The sequence below is a fragment of the Crinia signifera genome, chromosome 3 (assembly GCF_055691185.1).
Source record: "Crinia signifera chromosome 3, ASM5569118v1, whole genome shotgun sequence".
Classification (NCBI taxonomy): domain Eukaryota; kingdom Metazoa; phylum Chordata; class Amphibia; order Anura; family Myobatrachidae; genus Crinia; species Crinia signifera.
In genome coordinates this window covers 94,084,547-94,111,261 of record NC_139219.1, presented here as the reverse complement: position 1 = coordinate 94,111,261, position 26,715 = coordinate 94,084,547, and the positions used below count along the sequence as shown (strand labels likewise).

Here is a 26,715-nt window from a genome sequence, read left to right as displayed (position 1 = left end):
AAGTGTTTTGGATTGGATTATATGCAATCATATATGTACTGTAGTACTATAGTCTATACTATAACTCTAATCCGACAAGGGTCCAGGGAATAAGTTCAGCTGTGCCATGCACCCTGATACACAATATCATAAAAATGTCTGTATGCCGCTGTGATGCTAAATAAGTGCTACAGCAGGATATTAAGCAAATCCATGCTAAAGAACAGGTGACTTAATCAGTAAATTTCATTAAAAAATAAAAAATGCACATCCATTTATTTTTCTTCTCATCGATATAGAGGTTCCAGCAAGTTCAACAGTCATTCAGGCCAGATCCACATTTAGGGCCTAATTCATATTTGTACGCACTTGCTTAGGCAGTAGCAATTTTTCAGGCTATGGAATTGATAATCATCGGTAGTGAAGCTAGCCAGAGAAAAAGATAGATGGCAATAACGAGGAAACTTGACTTTATGAGCAGATCTGTGGTCACGCAGACTGCTGCGCCATTAGTGATGCTGGCAACCTGTGTCTCTATGGACATGATTGCAGTTGTAGGAGAACAAATGCCCTACACAAAACCATGACATTGTGAAATTGCGTGTTTTCTCAACAGCACAGTTCTCCAGTTCAGTTGCTGCTACTAGCAGAGGGGCAGATCTTGGAGCAGGGAGAAAAGAGAGCGGTGCCTGATCATGTGGAGAGGGGTCGAGGGTGCCACAAATGGTGGTGGGGGGTGGAAGGAAAAATCAGAGAAGGAAAAAAGGGTACTTATATGTTAGTTGGGCACCCACTATAGTTAGTACGCTCATACGATGTCCGCGTGGAGTTGATTTTATATAGTGTGGCAAGCACAGCGAGCCACCGAGCCCGAAGAGTGGCGAGCATAGCGTAAAACTAAGCAAATAGCTTAGTGGGCGCCCAACTAACATATAAGTACCGAAAAAAGAGAATGGAGTCTGTGCAGGTGGGGTTGGGGGTTGTGCTTAGGGCTGTGAGGGAAGAGAGAGGAGTCTGTGCAGGGGGTTTTGGGGGTTGCCATGAATGTGGAAGAGGTTGGATCAGTGAGAGAGGGGGATAAGAGACTGCTTGGTAGCTCCTGGTTGGTTGCTGATCTTTGAGCTTTGATTGTCTAGCGAATGGCCTTGAAATCACAATGTGTCTCTTTCTCTTCGCCCATGCATTGTCTGCCAGTGTTCCTCATCAATACAAATATTTATTAAAATTGAATCCACAGACATAAGTCTGAATGAATGATATTAATTAGTCCATTTTAGTAAATGTCACAATAGACTACAATAGCTGGAGAGTTCTTACTCAATTGTTAGGAGGGAGAGTCAGCTGTAGAATGCAATAATCTCAGTTTGTAACTTGACACACTGAGATTATTGCATTCTACACCTGACTCTCCCTCCTAACAATTGAGTAAGAACTCTCCAGCTATTGTAGTCTATTGTGACAGTTACTAAAATGGACTAATTAATATCATTATTTCAGCCAATGACTAATTGATCAATTTAGAGCTATTGAGCCCATATGCATATTAATTTTTTTTTACTATTGTTGTTTTAGTGTATTTTCTGTAAATTTTTGGCTGTGGATTCACTTTTAATACATATTTGTGTGTACCTTTGAGCGCCCCACACTATTTCTATTTCTCTTGGTATTTTTTGGAGGTTGGCAACCCTCCAGCGCGGTGGCTGCAGGGTTACACAACACGTTGCAAGACTCCCTAGTGCCTTAGACAATTGTTCATTCCCTCATCAATACTGCTGCCACCTGAGCCAGATCTCGGTAGGGCCCTGGACTCAAGTCCTATCCACCCCCCCCCCCCCCTTGATGGCAGACCAAGTGACAAGGAAATGGTAAGTGACAGGGGAGGCAGAGTGACAGGGATATATATTGTCCCCTTGACTTGTCTGAAGAGAGTAAGGGATGAGATGAGCTTGATGCAAGTTTGTTCAGAGCACTGTACCTGGTCTTCACAATCTGTTCCTGTCCATGCAATATATCCCTGCAACTTCCACTGGCTATGTCTTCAACCCTACTCTATGGATCTGGCCGCTATTTCCTGGAGGCACAAGCAGGCAACGAGTGGTAGAATCAGGTGACCCGTTGCTGTCTTGCAGCTGTGGTAGGAGCCTACCATGACAACACCTTATGCAGCAGCTTACTGCGCCTAGTAGGCTGTCTGGCCCTGTGCCACTCTTATGTTTGTGGCGGTGGTGGTGGTGGGGGGTGAGTTGTCCCTACCCCTGTTCCAGCCCCTCTGCTCTTATTGGAAGTATTTCTTTCCAATTTTAGTTCATGCCAATTAATGCCCAATGTGTGTTATTTTTTTTAAATTTAGCTATCTGGGTTTAAGCATGGATATCCTTAAAACCTGAACTGTAATGGCAGAGTTTTGGAAATTGCATTAGAATACATAGCAAAAAAAAAGAAAGCTATCAGAAACTACGGTATCTTTGTTGCAGCATCTAATACCGCTTTCACAACGCAATATGCAGGGTTGCTCCGGGACATTGAAATGGTTCAGTCCCGGAGCGATCCTACATTTTGCGCTGATCAGATCACTTTAGCGAACTGGCAATATTGCTGGTTCACTGATGGCATGCAGGGGTGGGGCAGAGAGGCAGAGCACCATCGGGAGTGGGGGAGGAGGCAGATCTTAGAGCTGGTGCTGCTCCAAGCACTGCCTCCTCCATTAGTGTGAACGGGAAATGGGCCACTCGATCCAATGAACCCATTCACACTGCAAAGCAACAAGGCAATAAACCGATAAGAACCCTTCTTTTTTACCGGTTCATATTGCCGTGTTGCTACTAGTTTGCTAGACCCAGTAGCCCCTTTCACATTGCACCAGTTACCAGGTCGAACTGTCAAGAAACCGGCATAAACCCGGTAATTAGGTGCGATGTGAAAGGGGTATGTTGTGCCATGCATGCAAAACACTAGATGAATAAGGATACTTCTGTGTGTTCAACAAAATTGCACACCATAGTCCTATCAGCTTTTCTTATTTTTTTTTTTCATATGGCAATGAGTCCAGTACAAAGTCTACCAATGTCCCTGTGGATTCTAAAATGATTTAATCTCTTTCCGCTGACTTCAATTAATGTCTCGTCTCCTTGACGTGTTCTCATTCCTACCTTGTGTGAAAATTGCTCATTGTAATAAGACCTGCTGAGCCGGTTTGTCTACAACTTTTGATGCACTTCTTTCTTAAGAAACACTTTTGAATGGTTTCATCCAGCTGCTGGAGCAGAAGCTACATATTCTGTTTACGCAGACACCTAAAGTGAGTAGGACATTATTTACAGTATCTACAAGTAGTAAAACTGAAGGATATTACTTAAAGGACAATTAAAATCACTAATATCCGAAAAAGAAAACCTGCCCAAAACACTGATCTATCAGGTAATTTACTTATGTGTTTCCATGTTGAAAAGGGTTTGGAAGGTCTAAACTGCCTTTAGTTTACTTTTACTTATTCTAATGGAGAATGTGCAAACAGTGAATACTGAATGAACCATGATGCATGAATATACAATTTTTTTAATCTGTTGGCCCATTCCATAATTGACACTGTGTATGGTGAAAATATAAATGTCACACTGCTTACAGTTAATTTTGCAGTGAGTACATTATATCGGGCCTACTGTGGACAAAACCATGCTACACTGCAGATGCGTAAATGTAATAGGTACAGAGAGAAAGAGAGAGAGAGAGAGACATAAGGTGGCCATACATCAGAAAGACATTGCACCCAATCATACAATCTCAATGGATTGTAAAATGGATTTTATGTAGATTGTGTAGACATCGTGTGCACACAATTATTATTATTATTATAATTTTATTTATAAGGCGCCACAAGTGTTTCGCAGCGCCGTACAAAGCAACAATACAGGGAGACAAAACTTGGCATAACATTGAATAAATAACAAAAATAGAGTACAAATAAAGAGCACCACAGTTCAATACACATTACAGCTTAAATGTAAGTAGTGAGGACCCAATCAACATACAACTAGAGGCTTGAGGCCAATGATGGAGATGAGTATGAAGATGGTCACTGAGTGTTGGATTAAAGGAGAGCTGTGAGTGAAATGTGAAGAGAAGTGGGCTTTGACAACAGGAGGGAAGAGGGCCCTACTCGGAGGAGCTTACAATCTAGTAGGAAGGGGAGACAGACAGATTACAAGAGGTGCAAGCGAGGGGGTGGTGGTTAGATAGCAGGATGTAAGCAGGCAAGGGGTCGGAGAACCAGCTGGTTTATGCAGTGGAAGGGTACGCTTTGATGAATAGGTGAGTTTTCAGTGCCCGTTTGAAGCTTTGCAAGGTCGGGGAGAGTCTAATGGAGCGAGGGAGTGCGTTCCACTGAAGGGGTGCAGCACGGGCAAAGTCCTGGACTCTAGCATGGGAAGCAGTGATCAGGGTGGAGGAGAGACGACAGTCGTCAGCTGACCGTAGAGGGCGGGAGGGTGTATGAATGGAGATGAGGTTAGAGATATATGGAGCAATCATACAATGCCAGCCCGGAAGATTGGAGGATTGGTCCTCGGATCTGACGTGTTGCACGTCAGATCAGTTGGGATTGGGAGCAGATTGCATTTGCTTTCAAGCACATGCAATTTGTCTTTAGATGGCTCATACAACCAGAGTCATGTGACACTCCCTTCCTGACTAGCAGAGAAGAGAGGTGCAGCTTCTGGGCGGCACGTGGCAGTGAAGATGCTGGGAGCCGCAGAAGTTTCCAAACGGCAGACGAGCGGACGGCTCAATCTTACAATCTTGCAGCAGATGGATTGTATGACTGATTGTATGACAGATTGTGAGTACATTGTGTGTCCAAAAACCACTAAGGACTGCCGGGGAGTTGAAGGGAAATTGGACACAATCATGATTGTAAGACCGTTCTTTCTGATGTATGATCACCTATAGGGGGAAATTTACTAAGATGTGTATTCTACTTCACATTAGGGCCAGTATTCAATGGCCGGGGGTCGTGGGCGGCAGCGAATCCTGTGTAGGATTCGCTGCCCTTTCGCCTTGGATTCTCCCTGCTGCGAGATTCGCCGGCAGCCGCCCGTCCCCTGTATTCAACGCGTCAGGGGCTCTCAGCCCCTGACGGCGAAAATTGACCCCCATGACGAATTGCTCTCCCCTGCTTCTGTGGCTACACTGCCACTGCAGGGGATGGAGCATAGTCCCGGCCGGGGAGCGCACTAATGCTGCTGGGAGCCCCTGCACAGCCTGACGAGTCCAGCAGCAGCAGCAGTAGCAGACCTCCGGCTCAAGCAGCCCCAGCGCTGACATCTGCTATCAACGCGCTGGGGCTGCCAGAGCCAGAGGTCTGCTACTGCTGGAGCCGTCCCTGTCAGCTAATGTCCCCCGCATATCTCTCCCACCCCCGTCCCCTCGTCCCCTCACCTCCCTCCCCTCACCTCACCCCCAGCAAAGCAGAACACGTGTCCCACCTGTGGGGTGTCCGGACACTAGTGGGGGTGAAGAAGGGCTTGCAGGGTGCTGCTGGGGTCGGAGCCGCTGCACTCACTGGTCCCGATCGTGCCTATGTAATGATCGGGACCAGTGTGCAGTGAATATATGAATATTAATGAGCGGCTCCGGCTCCCGGCCCCCTGCTGGCGAATGTGTAAAAAAAAATATATATATATATTGTTTAAAAAAAATATATATATATATTAAAAATATATTCATGTGCTGCAAGTACTGTATTTGCTGGCGTATAAGACTACTTTTTTCCCCTGAAAAACATGCCTCCAAGTGGGAGGGTCGTCTTATACGCCGGGTGCACTTATATAACAAACTCTATATTTTGAGTGGAAATGTTGGGGGGTCGTCTTATACGCCCAGTCGTCTTATACGCCGGCAAATACGGTATATGAATAAAAATAGCATGCCCTTTCATAAAAAAAAAATTAAAAACGCTTTAATTTAAAAGATCACATTACAGTTCACCTAAAAAAGATGACGAATGCTAAACGGAGAATCATGGCGAAAATCAATGGAGAAAGCAGTTCTCCATTTGAGCATTGAATACACTGTCTGCGAATTCCACTAAAAACCCCATTGAAAATCACAGGCGAATTGTGGAGAATCATTTACGGCGAATCGGCAGACATTCGCTGTTCATTTGTGGCGAATTGCCTCCATTGAATATGGTGAATTGTTTTTTCTAACAGAAAATTCGCCGTTAACCCAGCGAATTGCCAGCATTGAATACTGGCCATGATGTTGCTATGGGCAACCAATCAGAATCTACTTATTTATTTAGCACCCTCTACAACAGTGGTAGCCAACTATGGTCCTCAAGAGCTACCAACAGTTCACATTTTACAGACAACCTAGCTGCTGCACAGGTGCACTCATTACTAGCTGAAACATTTTCAAAGATCCACAGGTGGAGCTAATTACTTCACTTTTGATTCTGTGAGCAGACCTGGAAAACATTAACTGTTGGTAGCTCTCGAGGACTGGAGTTGGCTACCCCAGCTCTAGAAGATAGAAGACAGGATCTGATTGGTTGACCATAGCAACATCACATGTGAAGTAGAATACACATCTTAGTAAATTTCCCCCATAGTATCCTGAGAGAGAGAGAGACATTTCTTAAGGATACTATGTCTTAGAGAAAAATGTACCACGATTGAAACGTTGATCCACTTGACTGTGTCCCTATCGTCGTTTCAAAATGGAGTGCCACACCTTTTGCATTCTTTGTATCGCTATTGTCAGTGAGGGCACCCGGTAACTATGCTTATGCTGGAAAAGTGCCTGTCTATTTCCAAAAGGCAGCACTCCTGAAATAATCACTAATAATGAGACCTGTGCCCTTTCCGTTGGTGCTTCCTTGCCAGTAGCCTGAGTTTACTATTTCCAAGTGCTGTCGCAAGTTCTGTAAGATATATATATATATATATATATATAGATATATATAGATATAGATAGATAGATATTGGGGCAGTACTGATAGCATTACTGCCTCACAGTGCTGAGGTCACGGGTTCGATTCCCACCCTGGCTCTAACTGTGCGGAGTTTGTATATTCTCCCCGTACTTGCGTGGGTTTCCTCCGGGTACTCCTGTTTCCTCCCACCATCCAAAAATATACTGGTAGGCTAATCGGCTCCCAACAAAAATTAACCCTATAATGTCTGTGTGCGTGTATATGTGGTAGGGAATATCGATTGTAAGCTCCACTGGGGCAGGGACTGATGTGAATGTTCAAATATTCTCTGTAAAGCGCTGCAGAATATGTGTGCGCTATATAAGAAACTGTTAATAAATAAAATAAATAAATATATCTATCTATCTATATATATTGTCTTTGATGGACTCCACACTCACGACCTTCCGTGATCCTTTATTGGGGTTCTCCCCTAAAGTGACACATTGTGTCCCAATAATATAGCAATGTAGGGTACAATACTCCGATGAGGGCACTCACCACAGTCTCAAAGTGACTTTTTAATAAGGGTACTTTACCACTTAGCACACCATGTAGTCTACGTTTTGGCCACCAGGTGGCCTTTATCAGGACAAGGCATCAAGATACATCCACACAGCTCATATCCTTGTCCTGAGAAAGGCCACCTGGTGGCTGAAACGTAGACTACATGCTGTACTAATTGGTAAAGTACCCTTATTAAAAAGTCACTTTGAGACTGTGGTGAGTGCCTTCATTGGAGTAAGGTACCCTACATTGCTCTATCTATCTATCTATCTATCTATCTATCTATCTGTATATATATATATATATATATATATATATATATCATATATATGCCTAGTGTCCATGTGTTACCGAAACATTGCCATCTGCCGATAGCCAGTGAAATTACATCTCTTTCTCTTTCACACATACAGATGGCGCCGGGCTCATCTTTCCAGGGGATGGCGATGGCGACGCCATTCGCCATTCCCTGCTCCGGCGCCATCTGTGTGTCGGAAGGGGACGCGCGCGCACGAGGTGTGCGCGCGTCCCCTTCCGACGGTGCTGCCGTCCTCGTCCGACGGGCGCCCGGTGCCCACACCGGGCGCCCGCACCCCCCCACAGCCGCTTCGGGTCCCCCCAGCCCCCCTCGAGCGGGAGGCGGACAGTATTGCGTCCGCCTCGCCCGCCGGCCGCCCGGATACTGAGACGCACGTGCGTGGGGGACGCACGCGCGTCTCAGTCAGATGGCGCTCCGTGCTGCTGGCGGATCGCCAGCGGCATGCTGCTGGCGATTCGCCAGCAAGCATAAGGCCTGCCCCATCTGTACAGAAACACAGAGGCAAACAAACATTCAGAAACACAGAGACTAGCTTTCAAAGCTTTTTCTTGGAGCAGGCTTAGCTAGCATATATATTTTTATATGTGTGTATCCGACCCTTCCTCATCAACCCCGCTGCCCATCCCGCTCCTTCCTGCTCCCACATGTACCCTATTTCCAGTGGCCACTTCTTTGCCTATGCTAGGTTTGTCCTATCTACCTAGCAGTGCGAGCCATTGGAGCTCACACTACTACCTATTAAAAGCTTTTATTCTATGATGACTGTAAAGGCCCCCATACACTAGGGCGACTTGTCCGACTTCCCCCTGAGCTTCCCCGGCAGCTCCCCGGGGGAGCTTGATAAGATTGGCACTTGATGTGCCATTTTTTACATGTGATAAATCGTCTCGATTTATCACATGTAAACCCGGGGAGCAGGGGGGGGGGGGGGGGCTGCAGAACAGGGCTGCTGGTGGGGGGCACTGCTAAGGCAGCATGCAGGGGAAGCTACGGGGGACAGTGACAGAGCCGGGCAGGGGGAGGCGGGAGCTGTCAGTGCTGGAAAAAAAGCCCATACAATGAATGGGCAGCCTGTGATTGGCTGAGCGCTCTCTCAGCCAATTGCTGACTTGCTGAGAGAGCGCTCAGCCAATCACAGGCTGCCCATTCATTGTATCGGCTTTTTTTCCCCAGCGCTGACAGCTTTTCCTGCCTGGCTCTGTTACTGCCAACTCTGTGTCCCCCGCAGCGCCCCCTGTCTTACTAGCAGCGCCCCTCCCCCGCATTGACGGCTCCCGGCTCCCTGCGGAGGTAGTGCAGGCGGGGACGCAGAGACTGTCGGCGCGGCGGGAGAATAGAAAGAAATCTTATTCAAAAGACTGGGCAGCTGCTGATTGGCTGAGAGCTCAGCGGCCGCCCGGTCTTTTGAATAGGATTTCTTCCTATTCTCCCGCCACGCTGCGGTCCCCACCTGCACTACCTCTGCCGGGAGCCGTCAATGCGCGGGGGGGGGGGGGGGGCGCTGCTAGTAAGACAGGGGGCTGTATATAAAGATATATCGGATCTGAACATCGTGGGTGCTAAAAAGCACCCATGATGGCTCAGATTACGATATATCTAAAGGCCCCCATACATTATGCGATTTGGGACCGATTTCACCCGGTTCGGATGAATCGGGCTGTGATATCGTCCCAAATCGCATGTTTTGACACCCTATCCGACCCGATGTGCAGTCCCGGGCGCATCGGATCGGAGTCGGGCAGTCGCACCGGCTGCACATAAGATTTCCTAAATCTTATGTGCAGTCTCCGGGCAGGGTCAGCGGGCGGGGGGCGCCGGGGAAGGTGAGCTGACAAATAGTCAGCAGGCGGGGGACGCCGGGCATGGGGAGAGGCTGGCAGGGGCAGCTGACACTATAGACAGCGGGCGGGGGGACGCCGGTGAACCAGCGAGGGGAACAGCTCACTGCTGTGCTGGAGGACCAGGCAGACGCAGCTTCAATACAAACAAATGGGGAGGCAGTGATTGGCTGAGAGAGCTCTTTCAGCCAATCAGTAATTGGCTGAGAGAGCTCTCAGCCAATCACTGGCTCCCCATTCTTTGTATTGTTTTTTTTTCTTCCTTGAAGCTGCGTCTGCCTGGTCCTGCCCAGCACGTGAGCTGTTCCTCTCGCCGGTTAACCGGCGTCCCCCCGCCCGCTGCCTATGTGTACACTGCCCCTGCCAGCCTCTCCCCATGCCCGGATCAACAGTGTCCCCGGCCAGCTGACTATTTGTCAGCTCACCCTGCCCAGCTGTTTCCTGCTGCTCCCCAGCGTCCCCCACCCGGCTCTCCCCCTGCAGCTCCCCGGGGACTGCATATGATAAATCCAGGAGATTTATCATATACAAAATTTGGCACATCAAGTGCCTAATCGTGTGTCCCCCTCCCGGGGAGCTGCAGGGGAAATCAAGTCCGACTTGTCCCTAGGACAAGTCGGACTAATGTATGGGGGCCTTTATGTTCTGCAGGTCCGACGCCGTGATCCGATCCGATGCGCGCGGGACTGCGCATTAGATCAGATGTCAAACACATGCGATTTTGGGCCGATTTCACCCGATTTATCGGCCCAAAGGGCCGAAATCGGATGAAATCGGCCCAAAATCGCATAGTGTATGGGGGCCTTATGTGTAGCTGGACTTCCTCTTTCCTTTTGATGCCTTAGATGATAATTTGTGGTGTCCAGAGGAGGAGGAGGAGGACCAAGCATATTTTAATGTTATTGTGGGATGAAATTTACTTCTTCATTCCCTACCAGTCTACCAGCAGTATTACCAAACCAGTATAGGTGGTATTGAAGCTATAAATCATACATACCTACTTGTAAGTTCTTTCTTCTGGGAGAAGCCAGAAGAGACGACCTGCAGGGGGAGGTGGATGGGCAGACTTATGACACCAGAAGGCAATACCTCCAGTCAGCCAAACAAGGTTATGGGCAGGATGTGGAAGGTAATCCTGTTTTTCCGTGGTTGCATGGGGATCCACAAAAAATTGGGAGTCTCCTGCAACTTCTGGTACAGTAGGCAATTATGCTTTGAATGCAATTTCTAAATCAAAATCAGTGCCCATGTGGCATATTTTATCTGCCTTTCTTAATTGCCTAAGGCCAGTAAGATTGCAGGACCGAGAACCTTTGCAATCTTGTAGGCCATTATGCAATACAGAATAACTCTCCTTGGGTATCAGTGCCTTTTTCCCTATAGATTAGTAAGCTTGTGAGCAGGGCCCCCCTACCATTTGACTGTCTGTACCTACCCACTTTATTTTATCCCTATTTCTAATTGTAAAGTGCAATGGAACCTGTATAAGAAACTGTTAATAAAAATAACAAATAATAAAATAATTAAAACTGAGGAATCTGTATTTGTGTCATGTTTCCTGTTCTATCTCTATTGATTCTGCTTAACATTAGTTCATTTTCTTTTTTTCTCCAACAGTATTATGCTGTGCAAGCTGCAAGTTAGTAGTGCTGACTGCTCCTACTGGACATTTCACCTCTCCGTGCTACCCCGATCTGTATCCCAACAGCCAGGATTGCAAGTGGAAACTACGTGCTCCAGTTGGATTTATCGTTCAAGTTACATTTGATGACTTTGATGTTGAAGAAGCTCAGAACTGCATGTACGATTCACTGTCATTAAACAATGGGGAGACCACCTCAAAATTTTGTGGAATCACAGCAAAAGGCCTCTCATTTAATTCAACTGGGAATGAGATGATAATAACGTTTGTCAGTGACTTTAGTATCCAGAAAAAAGGTTTTAAAGTATCGTATAGCCATGGTAAGTAGAATTTATTTATTATATGTATTTTGTATATGATATTACTTTTAGGTATGAATATGAGCATAGCTCAAGATCAAACAATGATTATGATGACCTATTTTCAAGTTAAATACCATTGTGAATTAACCTACTGGTAACACAGTTTGTGTGCGGGATGCCGACGGTCGGAAGACCAACAGTGGCAGCCTAGTGTGCAGAATCTTGACACCTGTTGGCTAAGTATTTTATCCCTCTTCCACTATCAACCTAACCCTCCTTACTTGCTGCCTAACCCAACCCCCCCATCTTTACCCTTACCGGCCCCTCTATACTTATGTTCAGCATGCCAACAGTTGGGATTCCGGCATCGGCATTATGAGCTGTGTCGGAGTTCTAGCTTCGGTCATCTGTCCAATGTCAGGATTTGGCATTTTGTGGCAGAGTAAGATGCATGCCACATGCACCAGCGACAGCCATAAAGCCTCACTGCATAACGTTAGGATGTGTACGTGCATAACGTTAGGATGTGTACGTGCGCAAATAAGTATGCTGCGGTTAGGCAACACAGCAAGGCTGCAGTACACATCTGCATATTCAAAGATGTTTATTTCTATGAACAGAGTTGAAGCAACAACATTCTGCTGAACGGTTGGATTTTTCTACGAACACTTAAGGGCAAATTCCAATGGTAAAATGTACAAAATGCAGAATTAAGCGAACACGTCATGGAACAGTTTAGAAAATTTTGCTAGATACGTTACATTTTTAAAAATCGTTCTGCAAAATCTTTACCTCATTCCGCATTTGGCTGTTAAAATGTCACCCAGTCTGTCTGGCAGAGCTGTGCCTTACATGTTTCTAGTCATGCCAGAAAATGAGAAGTTACAAATACAGTACAGAAGAGCATTCTGTATTATGGGGAACCTTCAAAGATGAATCATAGGATGTTTGTGCCTCAGTAAAATGTCTTTTTGCACATATTGGGTGGATGTATTACAGTGATAAAATGGTGATAAGTTCAAGGTGATAATGCACAGTTCAGTGAGCTCCTTAATTTCATTTTTCATGACTGTTATGATCTGACTGGCTGGTACTTTATCACCTTTCACTTATCACCACTTTATCATTTCATAAGGCTTAATACAGTACATCTGCCCCAATAAATTTTACATTTTGCATAATCAAATTTGCAGTCTACATGAATAATGACAGGAAAGCTAAAACATAGCTGTCACGTGTCTCGATGAAGAAATCAATATTTTTTTTTAAAGGCAGGTGGGTCAGAAGAATATTTATTTTTGGAATGAGTTGGTAATAGCTATCCTACTGTACATTTGCATGTTTAGATTGAACGGGTGTGGTATGGGACTCCAACAGTCGGGATCCCGACAGTCATTATCCCGACGTCGGGATCCCGACTGGCCCGAGTCAGACAGCATGGCGAGTGCAAAAAAGCCCCTTGCGGGCTCGCTGCGCTCGCCACGCTGCGGGCACGGTGGCTCGCTACGCGAGCCACCTATTCTATTCTCCCTCTATGGGGGTCGTGGACCCCCACGAGGGAAAATAGCGGGTGGCCGTCAGGCACCCGGCTGTCAGCATTTTGACAGTCGGGATCCCGACGTCGGGTAAATGATTGTCAGGATCCCGACTGTCGGGAGCCCGTCCGGCACCCAGATTGAACACACCAACGGAACTGCTATAATTTTTATTAAAAAAATACCATAAACTGATGCACTGCCATCAGTATCCTGAGTTATTACACATCAACACTCAGCAACCATGCATTTTAATCAGTTTAAAATCTCTCAGTTGAAATGAGTTCAGCGACGCAGCATCTCAAATTAGGTAGCGAGCAGGGTGAACACTAATTCAACATGGCTCAATGTGCAGTAAGACGGGTTGATGTGACTCTGTACCCGTTCAGACCATAAGAAGAGCCGGCGCTTAGAGATGATCTCATCTTCAAGTGCTGGCTTGGGATGCATCGGTGATGATGTCACCATTCTGTCAATAAGCCGTGTCAGAATGTCTGAAGAGCTCTCAGCTGAGTCGCTCCTGGAATATAGCCATGTACAAAATCCCAAGGGCGAGATTTACTAAGCCTGAAAAAGTGATAAAATGAAGAGTGATAAACCACCAACCAATCAGCTGCTAGCTATCATTTTTCAAATATAGCCTGTAGCATGGCAGTTAGGAGCTGAATGGCTGGTAGTGTATTACTGTGTATTACTGTATTTTATTGCTTTTCAAGCTTAATACATCTGGCCCCAAGTGAGACTCAACATACTGTAGCAGTCTATGCTGACAGTGACATATTATGCAAATGATTAGGTTAGGAAATAACATTTGTGTAGTTCGCAAAAAAGATATTGAAGAGGCATTGTGGAAAACAATGAAACTATTCATTACCTTGTGTATTCAAAACCATATTAACTCTCTTCCTCAGAATACACAGGGGTTCATTTGCTTACACTGGAGATATACACTGGAGATATAGCCAGTTCTGTTTGAAAATGCTACCGAGATTGTTACTAATAATAGACCTGCCAAGAATAGTAAGCATCAAGTCACTGTCACCCTCTCAGCAGTGGAGGCAGACAGCACAGATAGTGGAATCACCATCTCTCTGGAGTCATATCCTGTGTAGGGATGGCCATTGACCTTCAATGATACAAAATCATTGATAGTTTATGGGCGATGTTGAATACTTTTGTCATCGATGGAGGAGAAGGAGTTGTTTTCTCATCATCGGTGGTATAGGATCACTCAATGGTTCCCCCCACCTCTACAGAGTTCCTAGACATGTAGTGACAGTTCACCCCTGACCCCATAAAGCCCAACCCACAGATTCTGGTCCATCTTGAAAGTAAATAGATGACTGTCGGGTTATTTAATCATGCATAGTGATCTACTGCATAGTATGCAACCATCAATGGACACATGCTATTTCTCCATCGATGACCCTCCCATCCTTTACAGCTGCAACTTTTTTGCAATCAACCCAAGATGACAGCGCTCACTTCCTGATCATACAGTGAAGAAAATCCGTTTTTGTCATCTACAGTACTATAGCACTCACTCAGCACAGGAAGTCAAAATGCAGAGAAATCCCTTTACTACTGCACATGTTGAAAAATGATATGTACAGGGATATCTCTTCATTTTTTTAAATGGTTAACCCTTATTTCAACTTAGTACATGGGGCCTGATTCAGAGTTGATTGCTGATGGGCAAATTTGCAATCCCTTTTTGGTTACCAAATGATTGCGCATGGGTATGAATCTAATTGCAATCCCCTCATAATTCGACTGACAGGGGATTTGTAGTTTCACAACATCTGGAGGGCCACAGTTTGAAGACCCATGGTCTAGATAGACAGATAGTCAGTAGGTATGAAAAAGTCCAAAAAAATTAAAAAGATTGTGGAAAATTCATGTTGACCTTTTAAACGTGGACAGTTTAACCCTGTTGGCCTTTTGATTGTCAACCTTTTCACCTTGTCACGCTTATCGCCCTTTGACCCTTTGACCCTGCCGCAATAGGTCGGCAGGGTCAAAGGGTCGACAGGGTGATAAGCTTGACAAGGTCAAAAAATTGACAATCATAAGGCCAACAGGGTTAAACTGTCCACGTTTAAAAGGTCCACATGAATTTTCCACAATTTTGTACAATTATTTGGACTTTTTCATACTTCACCATCCATGTTTTCATAGAGGGAGAATATATATTAGTGTGCCGAGCGTAGTAAGGCACCATGCCCAAAGCATGCCGAGCGAAGTGAGCCATGTGCGGTTAAGCGTTACACTAATTGATGGTCCATGTCAACATGTGTGGTCATTGATACCAACATTTTTTTTTAAACCTTTTGAAAGGTTGAACTTTTGATTGTCACCATTTTGACCCTGTTGACCTATTACATGTCAACCTTTTGCTGTCAGTTTATTGACTGTCTATCTAGACACTGTAGATCTGTCAATCCACAACCACTAAAGGTGACGTTAACAGTGTCTAAATTAGGCAAGCACCAGAAAATGTTAATTACAAAAATTACAGTTAAAAGAGATTAGTTACTTTTAATTTGTGACCATTTACTTAAAGTTAATTGAGTAGTAGAAATTCTGTATTGTATGTGTGCTAATATATATCTCTTTTTCTTTGTTAGTGGCTGTTTCGTTAATAAACCAAAAAGTAATTGTTCCACGGAACCACAGTGCTGGTATTATTTCAGTCTCATCTAAAGTTTCTTTTCCTGCTTTAACGGAACTCACGGTATGCTTTGAAGCTACCAAGACCAGTAACATTACTGAGAACTGGGCAGTTTTTTCTTACAAAAGTTCTGGCACCAATCTCTTGAGCTTTGGAAAAAATGGTAATGCATATATTTTCACTATCCTGGGTGTTCCATGTATACTTGATCCTGCCTTACCTTTACACGGGAATAAAGAGTTCTTTACAACATCATTTCAACAACTATGCATTGTCTGGAGTAACCATTCAGAACACATTTTTGTGAGTACCAAAAACTTGCATCATCATGTCTCCTGTCCTGACGCAAAGGACCTTACTATTCCGGGTAACGGACATTTCATATTAGGCTCATATAATCACAAAATGGGCCCACTGGAGGGGGATATTTACAATTTCCGCCTCTGGGACTCTGCAATGGATTCAAAAGCTCTTGCAAACCTCAGCTGCAATGTAAAAGGGAATGTTATAAATTGGGAAAATGAATTTTGGAGCATCCCGTCATGGGCAAGGAAACCAGACGACAAACTTAGTTGTGGTAAGTTTTAAAATTGGTTTAAAGTTTCTTCTGGTATTGTTTATGCTATTGTTTATACATAAGAAGGTATTACACATGTGTTTTTTATTGACAACATATGTTGATGTTACTATAAGGAGACACAATTTTTTGATAAATCTCAATGTCCAAGCTGCCAGTGCAGGAAGCAATTGGGCTGTTTGGTGTTGTGGTTAACCTCTTCTTACCTCTGCCAGTCAGTATCGCCGGAGAGTAGAGCAACCTTCAGCGGCCCCAGTGTAGTTGCTTCCGTCTTGTTAATCTGTCCCTTATTACACTAAGGGGGTTATTCTGGTTGATTCGCAAGGCTGCAAATTTTCAGCTTTGCGAGTCCACCAAACCCCGCCTTGCAAGTGGTTGGCCGGTGCCACCCATTCTCAATGGTGATTCGCACGCAGGGGTTTGCCATTGGATGTTACAGAGTAACATCCATTTGTAGGGCAGAGGGAACCTCCCACATCTTTCGATGATCACCAACCATCGAAAGATGTGGAAGGTGCAAGAATATGTAAGGTAGCTCTGAGCAACCTTAAATATGCATGTATGCTAGGGAGGAAATGGGCAGGCAGCTGACATCCGGTGATGTCAGCTGACTGACCCCCCCCCCCCACCACCCGTGTCATGGCCTCAATAGCATTAGAACCCCCAGAATTCTCATAGGAATGCCCATGAAATGATTTGCGTTCCAATATGCTAATGAGGCTGCCTGGTGCCCCACGCCCCTCTCCTCCCCCGCCAGCTGTGTTGGGTTAATGTTTGCCCTGGGTGCCCGCACCATGCATATGCACATGTTCAAAAATGGGCATGTGCACTAAGAAAACATCGGTCCCAGTGGGAAGCAGGCTAGAATAGACCTGATATAGGTCCATAATTTTGAATATGATTTAACTTAATAATTTCTTGACTTCAACATCATAGGGTTAGAGTGGAGAACCATTGCCTTCTCCACGGTACCCTGATGCCTGACATTGTCTAGATCGATAGGCAATAGCTTCCATTTACAGACAATGGGGTTTATTTACTAATATGGGAGTTCTATTGAAGGTGGGATGTTGCTATGGGCAACCAATCAGATTCTGTCTGTTATCTATTAGAAGGTGCTAAACAAATAAGAGTTCAATAGAACTTTCATCGATACTTGTATAGTTTCACGGCGGCAGTTACGTAGTTAGCGTAGCGTCCCTGTCAGAATCAGTGTAGTGTTTCCGCGCCAGTGTAGGCAGCGTCCCTGTCAGTATCAGTGTAGTGTTCCCACCCGTTCGCGGCTAGTCGGAGCTTACATTGTTAGTGGAGTCAGTCAGGCGTCCCTGTTAGTATCAGCGTTGTGTTCCCGCCTGTTCGTGGCCAACCGGAGCTTGCATAGTTTGCGTAGTCAGTCAGCGTTACACACTTAGCGTAGTCAGTCAGCGCTTATAACATTGTGTGGGAACCATTGACCATTTTAACCTGCCTGACATGAAAGGTGTGAATGTGTTCCTGAAACACCCCCACTATCCACGCCAGCCTGACGTTATGCGTCCTCCTGACCTGTTCATATCCCCACTATCCACATCGGCATGGAGTTAATTTTATAAAGTGTGGCGAGTGTAGCGAGCCACCGAACCCGAAGCGTGGTGAGCGGACACAGAATATATGTGAAGTAATCTGCGTCCCCTGGCGGGGCTCGCTGCGCTCACCACGCTTCGTGCTCAGTGGCTTGATGCGCTCGCCACACTTTATAAAGTCAACTCCATGCTGACGTGGATAGTGGTGGTATGAACACGCTGCACTTGCCACGCTTCGGGCTGGCATGGATAGTGGAGGTTTAAAAAGGAGGCATTTGTCAGAATGTAACATGGAGCACTGGCAAATGCGTACTTTTAACCCCGTCTCCCTGAAGCTGACATGGGCAGGGTTGCTGTACCCTGCCCACAAGAATTACTGAGATGCACAAGCGTCTGAGACATTGAGACGCGCCCGCATGATCCCCTCTCCACCGGCATCCTCCAGCGCAGGGGATCTGGCGGTTACCAGCGCTGTGTAAGAGGCGCTCTCTTAGCTTGCCAGGGATGCCGGGGGCATAGCTGCACAACATAGCTTAAGCTAGCCGTGAAACTACACACTTGTGTAGTTTCACAGCGGCAGTTACATAGTCAGCGTAGCATCCCTAAACTAACTAACATATCTAGCGGCGCTTAACACACAAAAGGATAAGAGTAAACTGTGTTTTGTTAATACATACATAGGCGTGCGCAGCACATTTCATTAGGGGGTGCACATTTCATTAGGGGGTGTCTTACACGCCCATTGGGTGTGTCTAACACCACCAATCAGACGTGTCTACCATCAGCTATTGGCACTCACTACAATATAAAACATCTCCCAACCACACCATAATCTTCTGCCTAGTTCAATTTTAATCTTCTAATTACTCTGTGTAACAGTACATGCAAATAAAGTCATAAACATATATGGATGACGCAGGTATGTAGTGATATGACAATGGTCTAGTACAATTAACAATGCAAAACACACATACTTGATTGATGGGCGCTTGTTTTAATGGAATACCAGTTCTAAAAAGCAAAATTATATAAGGGTGGGCACAGCATTAGGGGGTGCCTGTGCACCCCTAACACTCTATGTGCGCACGCCTATGAATACATACACAATTGACATTTAATTGAAAAACATGACATACATACAAACTATACCTCCCGGGGGTATCAGATTAAAATGAATTAATTAAAACTAAAAATTGAATGTGATCACATTAAAAATAGTATGGTCTGTCTCAGCATAAGATCAAACTGAGTAAGTCTCTTTTGGCCTCCAGTGGGTAAGTGGGGGCACTGCCAGATGTTTGTTGGAGTACAATTTTTATGAAAAGATTGATATGCAGGTGCACAACCACAATCTCCTATGCCAGAGGTTTCCAAACTTTTTTGAATCACGGCACCCTAGAGTATCAGAGTATTTTTCTGGGCACCCCTAGGCCAAAATTTATTACCAAGAATATATATATATAAAAAAAAAAATATATATATATATATATATATATAAATGAAATAAGTTGTGCTTAAATGTCATCCTTAGGTCATGTTATGTGGTGAAGAACACGATTCACTTCTGATTCCCCACATATTTAATAATTGGAAGCCCCAAGCATTGATTTTGCCTGTTTCATTGGCCATAAATAATCTGAATTGGTTCTGGACCACCAACCTGAGACACCCCTGCAAGTGCTTTGAGGCACCCCAGGGAGCCTAGGCGCACAGTTTGGGAACCACTGTCCTATGCATACCTCCACTCTAGAGGCTGCTGACACACCAATAATTGTGTGCTACCCCCACTTAAGCGCTGTGACTAAATAATTTTTTGTTTGTCCCAAGCGTAGCATCCCTGTCAGAATCAGCGTAGTGTTCCAGCGGGCAGCGTAATTAGCGTAGTCAGCGTCCCTGTCAGAATCAGCGTAGTGTTCCAGCGGGCAGCGTAATTAGCGTAGTCAGCGTCCCTGTCAGAATCAGCTTAGTGTTCCCGCGGGCAGTGTAATTAGCGTAGTCAGCGTCCCTGTCAGAATCAGCGTAGTGTTCCCGCGGGCAGCGTAATTAGCGTAGTCAGCGTCCCTGTCAGAATCAGCGTAGTGTTCCCGCGGCCGCAGCCATTGGGCTACGCTAACAGCGTTGCTTAAGCTGCCGCCGGGAAACTACACAAGTACCCTTTCATCTTAGTAAATAAACCCCAATATTGGAAATGTACAGTTGTAGCATTTAAGTTGTTGCCATTTGCATGATTCTGGCAAGTCTGCCTGATGCTTTAAAATGGTGATAATATCAAAAGCAAAACAAATTGGGGTACTTGTGAGTTATCCGGGCGCCCGATTTTTTGATTGTATGCCTTAAGTTAAGGCATACAATCAGATGCGATGCGATGCGATATCGCATCGCATCGCATCGCATGCGACCATCGGATGCGATGACCCGATTTTTCCATAGGAATCAATGTTAAAATGATTCCTATGGAAAAAGTGGTCCTTTTCATACCCCTACTATCCAAGTGGGCATGGAGTTGGATATAAACCTGTGGCGAGCGTAGCGAGCCACCGAGCCCGAAGCGTGGCGAGCGAAGCGAGCCCCGCGAGGGGACGGTATTCCGTGTCCCCTCGCGGGGCTCGCTACGCTCGCCACGCTTCGGGCTCGGTGGCTCGCTACGCTCGCCACAGGTTTATATCCAACTCCATGCCCACTTGGATAGTAGGGGTATGAAAAGGACCCCTTTTTCCCATTGAATTCCATGTTAAAATGGACTCAGTCCATTTTAACATTGATTCCTATGGAAAAATCGGGTCATCGCATCGCATCGCATCCGATGGTCGCATGCGATGCGATGCGATGTCCCGATCCGACCCGATTTTGAAATCGGGCGCCCGGATAACTCACAAGTACCCAAATTGGTTTTGACTTTTACATGATTGTTTCTTTAAAATATCGGACAGTCCCGCTGGAATCACACCAATGCCTGCATTATATTTCCCCCAATCTCTTCCAGTTTACTGAAAAATACAATAGTCTCAACTCCCAAGATTCAGTGGGGTAAATTTACTAAGATGAGAGTTCTATTGAAGATGGGATGTTGCCCATAGCAATCCAATGAGATTCTATTATATTTTAAAAAGTGCTAAATAAATAAGTAGTAGAATCTAAATGGTTGCCCATAGCAACATCTCACCTGCAATAGAATTTCCATCTTAATAAATCTTAATAAATGTACACCAGTGTTCCTACTATATATTACTACAGTTTTTGAGACAACAGTGTGTCCTGGGATTTATTGCAGTACATCCTTGTTGTAATCCCTTGCGTTGGCTGCTCTTATCAGTCATTAGTAATACAACTACTTATGCTAATGCATATAATCCATATTTAACATTAAAATTGAACTGTTTAGTGTGGTATATAAGCTGTAGTGCTTAGGATACTCTTCACTAACAAACATATATTACATCGTCCTACCAACTCGCAAACAAGAACACATTTCAAATTCTTCCCTACCTCAGCGGTCTTGCTATTATTAACTGAACTAACATAATGTACTAGCTGTTCCTGATTGTTTTTACAGAAATGCTGAATGTGTAACACTATGGAAAGTAATGGCATCATTTCATAGAGCTTGGTGTCACTCTCTCCAATACCTCATCATAACTTCCTCATTGTGCCATTATGTATATATTATCATTGCTAATCTTTAAGATTGAAACTATGTGGGGTAGTTCCAGTGGCATTTTTATCATGGGTGCAGTGTGTGTGAACTAGGGGCCTGCACCGCACATGCTGCACTTTTTTTTTTTTTTTATAAAATTTTAGTGAAGTTTTACAAAAATAGATAAATACAAAATATAAAGAGAGGTGATACAAAAAAGTAATGTAGACATGGGGGGGGGGGGCAGACATATCAGGTGCAGAGAAATAAACCAACACCGTTTCAGTATACTAAAAAATAACCATATTATTTACACCAAATTTTAAGATATTTAGAGAAGGGAGTGGGTTGGCACTGGTTATTTACTTAATTAGTGATTAATTTATAGAAAAGAACAACATGAGAATTGCTAATTAGAAGTCATTTCTCTAGCAGTGTATGGTTGGCGGTGCTCCCAAATAAAAGTTCAGTAACATAGCTGAAGTATAAAGTCAAAGAGGTGACTAAATGAGAAGGGTTTTTGGGGCACACTTTTTTAGAATAGATGACAGTAAAATAAGAAGTCAAGAATAAGAAGTCAAGTTCGAGCTAGGACAGATAGGTCTACAGGAGCACTGTAAATAAAAGATTGGCCTTTATTTACAGTGCTCCACTTATACCAATTCATGTGGATAGAAGAAGCTGGTGAGAAATATTTGCATTCTGCCGTTTTAAAAACTAATTGTTTTTGAACCCTTTTTTCAATAGCCAATATACGGTAGTAGGCAGGGCTATTTTTGTGCAGGCTCCAGCTGGAACTGAGGCCCTTATTCTAGTTCACTCTTTCAGACAAAATATTTCTTAGATGGACAAAACCATGTGCACTGCAGGTGAGGCAGGTGTTACTTGTGCAGAGATAATTAGATTTGGGTGGGGTTTTACACCTGCCTCATCTGCAGTACACATGGTTTGGTCCATCTAAGAAATATTTTGTCAGAAAGAGTGAACTGGAATAAGGGCCTCAGTTCCTGCTGGAGCCTGCACACAAATAGCCCTGGTAGTAGGACTGCGGCTGACTTCCATAGTTGGGCAAAAGAAGCCTTATTAGCTATGAGAATATGTCCCAGAAGATATTTGTCACCACTAGGCATACTGCCGGGGTAGTAATGAAAAAGGGCTAAAAGGGTGTCTGCTAAAACAGCTGCTCCCAACACTGTCAAAATGAGAAGGAACACCTCTCGCAAGAGTGGCTGTATCACCGGGCACAGCCAAAAAATATGCAGGAAATAACCCACCATCCCGCAAATTTCTCCAACAACTAGAAGAAACATCAGGACAAATCCTATGTTGTCGCTAACAAAACAGTCATTGAGTGGAATAGTTGCCTGAAGGATGCCACAGTTATGGTGAACCTGCTCTAATGTAAAATCAACGCAACTCAACTCATCCAATAAATGGACTAAACCTTGTTTACAAACCCCCAAAACAATGGGCCTGATTCAGACCTGTTGGCTATGCTTCGTATGTTCGCAGCCTAGCTAACAGTTAATTGCCACCATGCCACCCTCCCACCACCCGAATCCCCTCGCTAGCATGTGAAAGGATATGTAGTCAAACACATCCCCTCGCATGCGGCAATCTGGATGAAAAATTATTTGATGATCGATGAGATTGTCGAAAAAGGGGGCGGGCTTTGATGTTATGTGGCGTCAGCCGCCCACCCCAAGCAGACATTGACACACCTGTATTCCCAGGGGAGCACCAAGCGTTATTATGCGAATAAATAAAATATTGCCCATTCCCCTGCCTGCCCCTGACCTTCCTGTCCGGAGCGAACGGCTCAGCGAGTATGAAACTCGCAAAAGCCATTCGCTCCCAGGGTTTGTGCATGCGCAGACGCCAAACATCGGAGACATACAAACTTGTCTGAATGGGCCCCAATGTTGGGAGGATTTCTCCTCAACAAAGGGTGCTTTAGTGTTTATGTTGGGCAACTGGTGACATTCTTGCCAGCACCAGATGGAAGTGCAACAATTTTAGAGACGTTATAAAGCAATACATTGCTGGAGGATCTATCAAATACTTAGATTCCCGTCTCACCTGCAAAACAGGGGAATTGAACAACATACAGTTTCATCATTCCTGAATCTATTTTCCTCAAGTGTTGAAGTATGTAGGGTTCTGCAATCCTCCTTTGCCAAGTTCCTATGGCACAGTTAAATGGTATTTTTGAAGCAATACTATGGTACAGGCTGAGTATCCGGTATCCGGACATCCCTTATCCGAATTATTCCAAAAACCGTGGTTTTTTGAATCATTCGAATTTTTTCTTTTAACCCCCCCTAACCCTCTTTTCATACTTACCAAGTCCCCGGGCGTCCTCAGCAGGCCTCCGGCATCTTCTCCAGGGTCTCCAGCGGTCCCAGGAATGCATTGTGCGAGTGTGCGCGTGCGCCGGTGATGTCACCGGTGCGCGCGCACACACGCGCAATGCATTCCTGGGACCGCTGGAGACCCGGAGAAGATGCCAGAGGCCTGCTGTGGACGCCCAGGGACTGCGTGGACGCCGAGGGACCACCGGACACCATCAGGGGACAGGTAAGTATGCTTTCAAAAAAAATATTCCAAAAAACGCAAAATTCCCCTATCCGGAATGCTCGTGGTCCCGAGCATTTCGGATAGGGGATACTCAACCTGTATGATGATAAAAAAAAAACATGTAATATGAACCGTTTACTATGAGTGTGATTTTATATAGACAATGAAAGGTACTCTTTACCTAGCACGGCGCCCATCGCGGGCATTGAATGCACTTAAAAATCGGGTGCGACGCGACTTTTGTGGGGGCCATTTCACACTTCAGGGTGGCTATTTTGCCTCTGTGGGCCATTTAACATTGTTTCCTATGGAAAAATCGGGTCCATTGAGGCATTGAACAGTAAAATCGGGTCAATTGAGAAATTTAACATTGATGCCTATGGGAAATCGCGGGCATCGCGTCGGTCGCGTCGCACCCGATTTTTAGTGCATTCAATGGCCGCGATGCCCGCGATTTTTTTTACCTGCGATGCCCACGATCAAAATCGTGGGCGCCGTGCTAGGTAAAGAGTACCCAATGAAATATACAGTATACAATGTTCTATTACAAAGAGTTATAACGACATAATAATTATATACAATACAGCCCCATATGAGACTTTACGCATGATTTCTCTATAATACAGTTAATTTTCTAAGAGAAAGCATTCTAGTAATCTCTGTTCAATATAGAGAGCATTATCTTTGACACTAACCCATGCAGAGCATTATACGGTATACGGTACTATGTGGAGGGATCTTTTTGTGACAGGAACTGTGCCTTAGTCAACTTTGTATACATTGAAAAACAAAATCAAAGAAAAGCACATTCCAGCATTAGAAACATGGCAGTATATGGTGGATTATACTCTACAAAGAGAAATGGACAATTCAATAAGAAGCACATCAATAGGGGTTCATATTGTACATAACTGGCACAGAGGCCTGGACAAAGATGTTTTAATAGTGACAAAACATTCACCTGTCAACAGACCCAGACCTTGACATACTAAACATTACACTAATGAAAATGTTTTTTAAACCTTAAACCTTTACATTTTAAGGGCCAGATTCACTAAGCTTCAAAAAGTGATACATGTAGAGAGATACAGCCAGCCAATCAGTAAACAGCCAGCCAATCAGCTCATAACAGCCATGTCACAGACTGCATACCTCCCAACTGTCCCGCTAAACGAGGGAACGTCCTGTTTTTTGGGGATGTTCCTGCGTCCCTACCACGGCCGGCAGTGTCCCGCTGCGGGAGGGGGCAGTTGGGTCCCCCCCCCAATCTGACAGAATAGACGATGTGCACATGCGCACAGCGTCTATTCGTGGCCGAAAACGGCATAAGCTGCACCCTCATTTACATATACCACGCCCCCTTTTGGGCGCTCACCGCACGAGTGTCCCTATTCTGATATTGATAAAGTTGGGAGGTATGCAGACTGTGTTTGAAAAATGTCAGGCAGGAGCTCATTGGTCGGTTTTTTATCACTCACCATTTTTTCACATTTGGAAGCTCAGTGCATCTGGCCCAAAATATTACATATACTCACTGTGGAAAATGTTTCTACACTGTCTCATTTAATTTACCAACATACCAGCATATTTAATTTTAGTATCACAGTCATACTGACAAAAACACTTTCCGTGTATGACATAAGTTGCCTCTCTTGCAAGTCCCTCTCCTCAGTGGCATCCATCCATCTACTGTAGCTTATCATTGCTTGCGCACCAAGCTTCTTAGCAATGAAGGGCTTGGCCACCTCTACATGTGCAATGCACTTTAGCCTGGTATGGAAATGCAAAGGCTGTGCAGTCACAAACATTATTAAGCTAAGCTTTATTAGTACAGAAACACCAAATGACACAGCGCTTATCAACCTGATGCTATAAAAGTGTACCTCTCCATAAAATAAAGTTGGCTAGACATTCAATATTTAAAAAAGAATCAATGCTTAGCAACCGTCAGTAAATAAATCAAAACATTTTTTTTCTTCAATTCAAATTCAAACAGTTTTTTTTATGAATTAAGGCTTGGACATTTGACATATTCCATGCTAGATTAGTGAGGTAGAATCTCTGTTCTCATTTCTATTGTCTCAGTTCCCTTGGTACACATTGCTATGTTGAGAATGGCACTGCAGGGTGTTCTGGCACTAGAGAGCTTAAACAAGGAGAGTGCATCATGCAGTATCTTGCTCTTAGTATTAAGCAAAGGTTAACATGTGTACATATACAATATTGGCCTCCTTTCCATCTTAGGTATTCCTTTGCCTTCTTTTGTTCTTATTTGAGTGGCTTGAGGTAATTTCCGAAGCATACTTACAGTATAATGTCACTGTCTGTAACATTACAGACTTTTTCCACGCTATTGAGTCTATTTATAAATGTGCTGCAATAAAAGATATACTGTATATCATAATGTTCATCGCAGCAGTAGAAAATCTATTAATGTATGATTGCAATTTATCATGCTGCATATCATTTTAATCAGCAGAAGCTGATTGTGCATCCTTTTTGCAATGCTTTGTAAATTAGATGCATTGTAACAGAGAACATTGCACACACAGATGCTTGACTATTCTAGAATAAAATGGCACTTCTTGGTGTTAAACCCAAG

The 26,715-nt window shown here is 44.5% G+C and overlaps 1 protein-coding gene across 5 annotated transcripts in view; it reads left to right on the top strand.

Moving 5' to 3' along the window:
* The window catches only part of ADGRG6 (adhesion G protein-coupled receptor G6), a 171,832-nt gene that overhangs the window by 64,281 nt on the left and 80,836 nt on the right, over nucleotides 1-26,715 (top strand). For all 5 annotated transcript variants that reach the window (XM_083176219.1, XM_083176215.1, XM_083176218.1 and 2 more), the window contains exons 3-4: nucleotides 11,231-11,575; nucleotides 15,720-16,340. In XM_083176219.1, the coding sequence (XP_083032345.1) occupies nucleotides 11,231-11,575; nucleotides 15,720-16,340 (966 nt within the window). The remainder of the gene's footprint in view (nucleotides 1-11,230; nucleotides 11,576-15,719; nucleotides 16,341-26,715) is intronic.